Source organism: Natator depressus, chromosome 11, assembly GCF_965152275.1.
Source record: "Natator depressus isolate rNatDep1 chromosome 11, rNatDep2.hap1, whole genome shotgun sequence".
NCBI classification, from domain to species: domain Eukaryota; kingdom Metazoa; phylum Chordata; order Testudines; family Cheloniidae; genus Natator; species Natator depressus.
The window spans coordinates 58,144,646-58,152,253 of record NC_134244.1 but is presented as its reverse complement, the minus strand read 5'-3'; the positions used below and the strand labels follow the sequence as shown (position 1 = coordinate 58,152,253).

The 7,608-nt window shown below is 43.0% G+C and overlaps 1 protein-coding gene across 7 annotated transcripts in view; it reads right to left on the bottom strand.

The window, feature by feature from the left end:
• Positions 1–713: 713 nt before the first annotated feature.
• Positions 714–7,608, bottom strand: part of SPATS2L (spermatogenesis associated serine rich 2 like) — a 131,185-nt gene continuing 124,290 nt past the window's right edge. For 4 of the 7 annotated variants that reach the window (XM_074967866.1, XM_074967871.1, XM_074967872.1 and 1 more), the window contains 4 exons: positions 6,977–7,086; positions 5,622–5,724; positions 2,848–3,068; positions 714–1,541 (listed from right to left, as the gene is read on the bottom strand). In XM_074967866.1, coding sequence (XP_074823967.1) covers positions 1,143–1,541; positions 2,848–3,068; positions 5,622–5,724; positions 6,977–7,086 — 833 coding nt within the window. In that variant the 3' untranslated portion in view covers positions 714–1,142. The remainder of the gene's footprint in view (positions 1,542–2,847; positions 3,069–5,621; positions 5,725–6,976; positions 7,087–7,608) is intronic. The other 3 variants (XM_074967868.1, XM_074967867.1, XM_074967870.1) reach the window with 1 other exon arrangement.

Sequence of the window (7,608 nt, the reverse complement as noted above, 5' to 3'; positions counted from 1 at the left end):
TCTTGGTGGGACTTTTACTTGAATAAGAACTGCAAGATTGGGCCTAAAGTGCATGTTGAGGGTGGTTGTTGCCGCAAAGGTGAATATAAACAAATGAGAAGCTCATGTGGTTTGGTACTGCAAAGCAGCAAACATTAGAGATTTTAGGGAGTGGCTTTTAATTTTTTTGGAAGAAACAAGCTTTTTGAAATTCAGAATCAGAACATTAAAACTATCTAGGATTTTTTTTAAATAGAAAATTCAGATGGATGTGATAGCCACTCAAATATCCCTCTCCACTTTCTGCTGCACGTTGCCATAACAGAGTTGTAAGAGTCATAGCTCTCCTGTGGGAACAGTTTGGATTCAACTGCAACTTTTCATACGAAAAAAATAATTCTGATTATTCATAGAAAAGTGACTGATAAAGGTGGCGATTTGGACTGTGCACCTGGATAACCGTGACTATATACATTCCAAACTTAAGAAATGAGCACTTTTCCAGACTGAGTAGTTTACCAATGAAAAATACTATGTTATGTATTAAATACAATTTATACTTGATCTTACAGATCTTTCACTATGGAATAACAGACAGAAATCAAATGCATTATGTTTTTTAATTTGTTTTGTATAGAGCAATATTGTGAGAGTATATAATATAGATATATATATGGAGAGAAAGAGCGCTGTATAGACTTGTACAGAAAAATTCTATAAGAGCATCTGTTTTCATTGCAGACCATGATGTATAAACTTTCTGTTATTTTTTCTAACATTAGCAGCTCTACAAACAACAAAGTGGACTGGTACAACCGCATATCTATAGCAGGCATCTTGCTACTATGCATTTAATCTTCAATTTATTTTTTTCAACCTAGATTTGATTTTTCTAAGAAGCAAATACTGCCTGGCTAAAATGCTGCATTGTCATGACAAAAATAACCTTGGGCACATTGAGCAAAGCCTTGAAAGTATGAGGTGAACTATTATTGATTATTTGGAATTAATAAAAATACCAACAGGTTTTTAAGCAGCAACTGATTTAAACTGATTCTGTTTTCTGACAGACTAGCTTTTTGTCAGCATTTCAACTAGCCTCTTGAGCGAGATACTGAAATGGAAAAAAATAAATCTGCTCTGTCTCTCTTCGTGGTGAGAATTTAAGCCACCAAAGTCACAGCTGGCACTGAAAGAACAGTGGCATCAGCAGAGACCTCTATTCTTGCAGGACATAAATTGCACTGAGATACCCTAGCAACGCTGCTGCGGAATGGTCTGGGCTCGGTGCTGTCTGGTGTACGATGCTTTCTTTGGGTTTTTTCTGTATGTGTGAGATTCTCTGTGGTCCTTGTAGCTGTGGACTGGACTTGATTTTTCATAGCTCCTTTGTTTTTAGGTCTGAAACTATTATGCTGTTGTCTTCTGTGTTCATATCTGGAACTGCTCTTTATATTATTTTGATCTGTTTCGTTACTGGCACCTTGTGACTTGACCGATCCATTGAGCCGGATGCCGTGATACTGTGAGTTAAATCTTCGTCTCTGGCTAGACGGCCCATTCTACCAAGAAAGAAAATGAATGATTGTTAGGTTGCATGCCCCCTTAAAAGATTTTGTTAAAAACAAATGTAACACAGTGAATATTAATAAGTATATGCAGAATCAAATTCCTTATGCATCCAGTGCATTTGTTTAACCCTGCACATAACAGAATATATAAGCTTGATCATTGCTAGAACTCTGTTAAAAACTGCTACATCTACAAGACCGTCACTACAGAGTTGGCACCTGAGCAGTCTGCAAATGCGCGTGCTGGTCAAAAGGCGATGATGTATTAGACAGCTCCACAGAAACACCAGCCGCAAAGCTAAGTAGCAGTAAAAACACGTGGGCCCTGACCCTCAAAGGTATTTAGGTGCCTTACTCCTCCTGTTGGAATCAGTGGGAGTGAGGCACCTAGATACCTTTGAGGGTCTGAACCCAGGTTCACTCTGACTCAGCCCCCCCGAGAACACAACTGCTATTTTTCTGGATAGTAAAGCGTTGTGTAAATAGTACGGTAAGAGCGGCAGAAAGAAACTGTGGAAATCCATGTGGAAAGAAAAGAGTTAAGAATCCAGAGGGATGGGGGAGACACCCATTTTGTTTACCACCTACAGAGAGCGAGTTTTTATCGGTTGTGGAAAGTGGTGGTTTTCCATGGAGTTGTATGACTGCTATGGCAGCAGATTCTATGTACACACGGAACTTATAAAATGCTCCTTATTTTCTCTTTATGGGTCTGTCTCATTTTGTAATCCCTGGTCAGGCAAAACTCAGCCTGACTTCCTCAGGAGCTTTACCTAAGTAAGCACTACAGGACAAGGATATTGCAGGGTGCTCCTGTAAATGAAACAGATATAAATATGCCACAATATAGTTAGCAGAACTACTGAACTTGTGAAATAATATAATTCTCTTGAAATCAGGCAGATTTCAAATTTCAAGATCTACCAGGTCCTGAAGGCATGAGCTGATCACTTATCAATAGGAATAAATATTTCCCCATAGCATAGTGTAGGGCAATTAGGTATCATGCAGGGTTTTGAAAACCTTGCTCTGAAGCAACTGGTAGTGGTCACAGGGCATTCATCTGTGCCTGGTACGGCAATTCCGATGTTCTCCCATCACTTATGTTCCACATAGTCATGAAACTGGATTTGGAAACCATCTACTAGTTCATTTTGTCCATCCCTGTCAGTGGCGAATTGCATGTGATGTATTGCAGAATGGTGTTTGGTTTGGTTTTGTTCACTTGGAATACCGCAGATTTTCCCATGAGTTTGTGACTGTTGAACTTCAGTCTAGCTCGTTTCTAGTTTCTCACCTGTTTATTTGTTGGGGTTACTTGGGGAGAGGATTCTGTGGGATTGGAAATAAGATGATTTGGCATTTTAGTGCTGGCCGTTTTACTATCAAAGTTCTTGATGTGACTAGAGGATTTTCGGGAGTGTGTACTTTGCTTGCCAGATGCCACATGCGAAGTCACTGACAGCAGCACGGAACTGCATGGTGTTCTTGAGGAGTAGTTGTTCTTTGGATGAGAAACTACAAAAGAAAAACACTCAGTGTTATCAGGTACATCATCAGCACCAAAACACAAGGCCCAGATTCTTATCTCAGTTACACCAGAATTCAGTGGAGTCATTTCAGAATCAGGTCCATGAGCTGCCACAGTGGAGAAAGGGCCCTCTCCTCTCCAGCCCAGGTGCTGCTGCGGGGGGAGAGAGCTGAGGGGAGTCCTCTCTCCCCACCATAGCCTCAGAGCACCCTCCTGCACCCCTCATCCCCAGCCACACCCCAGAGCCTGCACCCCCAGCCAGAGCCCTCACCCCTGCACCCAACCCTCTGCTCCTCATCCCCAGCCCCACCCCAGAGCCTGCACCCCCAACCAGAGCCCTCACATCCCTGCACCCCAACCCTTTGCCCCAGCCCTGAGCCCCCTCCCACACTCTGAACCCCACCACATGAATACTGTTATGTGCACCAATATGGAGGTGATGTGTCACACATCACCTCCATATTGGTGCACATAATGAAATTCATTCCACACATGGGTGGGAAAAATTAGAGGGAACACTGCTCACCATGGTGGAGGGATGGCTGGGCCAAATTTGAGTGAGTGGCGTTGTTACCTGGCTCATGGGGTTGTAGTGCCATTCAGATTTGGCCCAGCTACCCCTCCATCGTGGTGAGCAACACCACAAGTAGCAGCAAGATGAGCACTCAGTCCTGGTGAATCCAGAGCATGGCCAGCCTGGATGTGATGAGTGAATTGCATGGCTGTTCGGTAGGCCCTGGGCCTCCTCCCTGAATTTGGGCCCTAGGCATGTGCCTACTTTGTCTATGTGATAATCCAATGCTGTTTGTTTCCTTTACACCTTGGACTGAATTTGGCCTGGAAATTGAAGTGAATTTCATGCTGATAAAAGGCTGCTGAGATGGAGTTTTGACTCCTTCCACAGAAGAGGTATAGCATGGATAACAGCCATGCCATGCGAGCTTCCCTATTATGCCCCAACAATGTGCCTCTACTCTGATTTGCAAGTTGCAAAGGCCATCTCTAGGAGTGAGAGGATAGTCCAGTCTCCATGGCTCATTCAATAATTAGCCTCTATAAGGAGCCTGCCAACCCAAAGGCCTGATTCTGATATGGACACTTGTCTACTACTACCTTGATGGAGACCACAAACTCGTCTCATATATGCCATTGGAAAACTACTTGAGGAATTACCACTGTACAATCTCACATGTTTCTGTCACTTCTGCTACCACCCAATTCAAAGGGTTGCATCTCAAACACTTACAGATTTTGGCTTAAAGTTCACTAAAATCAACTCTTCATTTCTGGATTCCTATAGCACTTCCATAGGGTCTTCAGCCATCTGAGTTTCTGGTCCATTAGCAGTCTCAGAAAGGGCTCTGGTGCTGTAAATAGATTATGGCTGCTCCACCTCACTCTGTTCTGACTTCTGATTACAGAACTTCCTTGTCCCACCTTTGTCTTACAAGCACACATGATGCAAATATGCATCAAAAGCAAGAGATGGTGGACAGAGTCTTCAGCGTCCAGAGAGAAGGGAAGTTTCCAGCCAGATACATAGTTTTATCGAATGTTCAACGTTATTCAGGGAGGATTCCCCATCTCTCCACCACTAGGATGAAAAAAGGTTGCATCCTAATGCCAAGTGTATTTACAAACCAAGCACTAGCTAGTTTTGGTGGTGTTTTTTTAATCTCTTATTTATTTCCCTGCACTAGGTGACCTCTTAGCAAAAATAATGTAACTCCATATTGCTGAACTGCACAGAGCAAAACAGTGAAATATAGGTCTTTCTTTTGTAAGCAGAGAGGAACTTCCAAATCCTTAAGCTTTAGGGCATGAGATAGTTACCATAAGATCACTGTGCCCAATTAGATGCATTATTTGGAAATTCATGCTTTCCTCCAGCACATCTGGGATTGGCCACTAACAGAGATACTAGGCTAGATGGGATCCCTCAGACTGTTTTGCAATAGCAATTCCTGTGTTCTTGTATATTAAACTGTTTGTGACTCGAGGGAGACAATTCTTAGGCAATGGAATCACAAGATTCATTCTGGCAGATTCACGATTTGTTTTTCTTGCTATTTATAGTAACTCCTTGGAAACCTGAAGCTGGAAATTGTTTTCTTCCTGAAATCGTTTTTCCTCCACCATGCCATGTTTTTGTTTGCTCATGAGTGCTGGGGCTGGTGGAGTAGAGGCGGATGGCTGGCGGGAGGAGAAAAGCATTGAAGTATTTGTTTTTTAAAAAAACATACAAAGTCTTGCACAACATAATGAGAAATAAGAGAGGTCAAATTTTGCATCCGGGAAACATGACTTTTGAAGCAGACAATGGTTTGTGAGCATCTCAGTAAATTTACAGAAGGACAGGTGTAAAATACCTTGCACCAAATTTAGCTTCTGCAAAAAACAATACACATCATCTGAAATCAGTGCAGTTGCTCCCTCTTATGCCAGGGCTGAATCTGGTCCCTTGACATCATGGTAGTGCAGAGAAGTCAAGTAGTCGCTACATTCACACAGCACTTACTTCGAAAATCACCAGAACTTACTTTCTCCGCAGAGCTGAATTTGGGTCTTTAGCTGTTCTGTGTCACAGGAGAACCGGGCAGACCTACCCAGCTCTTCATCATATTTGCGTTCGCTCACAAAGTGCTACAAAAATACAAGGAAATTAACATTGACTAACATTCTAATGTAGCCCACTTCATTATATGGATGGTGAAGAAATCACCCTAATGTTAATTATCCCAAGGTCACTGTAAGGTCTCCGCTGTCTGTCATCCATCAGTGCTCAGGCTCTCTGCACAGAATCTGAGCAGATAAAACAGGAGGAGTTTCCCATCCTGTATTAAGCTCTGGCAGCGTAAAGGGACCTTAAAGTAGGTGTACATTACACTGTACAATATACCCACTTTAAGGCCCCTTTTCAATGCCAGAGCAGTACAAATGCACCTTTGTGTAAATGGAATCAGGCCCAAAGTGGCCTCATGATTGTTAGGCCTCTCAGCGGCCTTTGATTTCCACCGAAAGATTTTGTTGACTCACTTGCAGAACCTGATAGAAGTGGCTGGGAATGCCCTTCTGTAGCTTTGCTTCCTCCTCTGTGACTGGTACCAAAGGGTAGAAATAAGGCTCTTGGCTTCCTCCCTGAGAGCTCTGACATGTGGGGTTATACAGAGCTCCAAGTTGTAGCCCCTCCTGGTCACTGTATACGCCTCCACAGGGGGAGGGAGAGAGCAAGGTATTTTGGTGTGCTACAATAATATACCAGCAGTACTCTGTTCTGTGGGTTACCTGTTCACTTACAGGTGCACTTCAAGGTACAGGTTACAGTCCAAAAAGCCTCAGTAGCAACCATTCAGCAACCATTATTGAAGGGATGGCCTCTTTCCTGATGTCACATCACCCCCAGTGTCAGTTTCTGTGCCAAGGCAATCTCAGCAAAGCTGTCACCTGCAGTCTGAGTTGGTGTGCTTCAGAGCACAATACAAGAAGAACCTGATTGACTGATGCATCAATTTGATATTTGGGAAAAGGAGCTTGTGTCATTCTGCCACTGTGCAGAGGTTTTTGTTATTTGGCCTTTAAGCTTACAGGCTCAATATGGGCCGCAACTAATTGGGACTAATAACTCTGGGATGCACACATACCAGAAGTCCCTGCTACACTATTTAATAGGGTGCAGCTTGGACCACCTCCATACTAGTTTCTATTCATTGGCCAGAAGTACAGAAGCTTGCCCTGAGCAGGCGCCCCTCCCTGCCACACCCACAAATGGTCAGCAACGTTCTGGTCCTAAGCATTTATAGCACAGAATAGGGATACAAAGTTATGTTGGCAGCACAGGCTCAGTTTCCATGTAAAGAGAGCACACATCCAAATGGAAGTGTCTTGGTGGACTAACCTTGATTTCAGCCCTGAGTTCAGCCAGTTGTGTCTCAGCCATCTGACTAGCTAAGTCTGTCAGTCTCTTTAGCTCCTCAGCTCTTTTCTGACGAGCAGTCAAGATTTCCACTGCCAAGCAAAAAGGATAATACATTACTGCTAGGAACATAATCACTTTTTAACTCGTTACTGTCTGTACATTAACACTATTTGCCGCGTTGTTGTACCCGTGTTGGTCCCAGGATAGTAGAGAGACAAGGTGGGTGAGGTAATATCTTGTATTGGATCAACTTCTGTTGGAGAGAGAGACAAGCTTTTGCGCTTACACAGAGCACTTCTTCAGGTCTGGGAAGAAGAGCTCTGTGCAGCTGGAAAGCTTGGAAAAGGTATTATCTCACCCACCTTGTCTCTGTACATTAACATTGTACATCAACACATGGAAAACACACAACATGGCAAGCACATTTCCATCCATATGACCCTGTCTGCACCGATTAATCCAAATCAAAGGATTTAACTTAACCGTTTATTGTTAAAAAGATATGAAATTGATATGCTGTTAGAAAATCAAAATCCCCACCCAAAGTTAAACCTGCTCTTCAACATTTAGACAACCAGATGGTACACATGGTGTTTTGAGCTTTTTCCAAT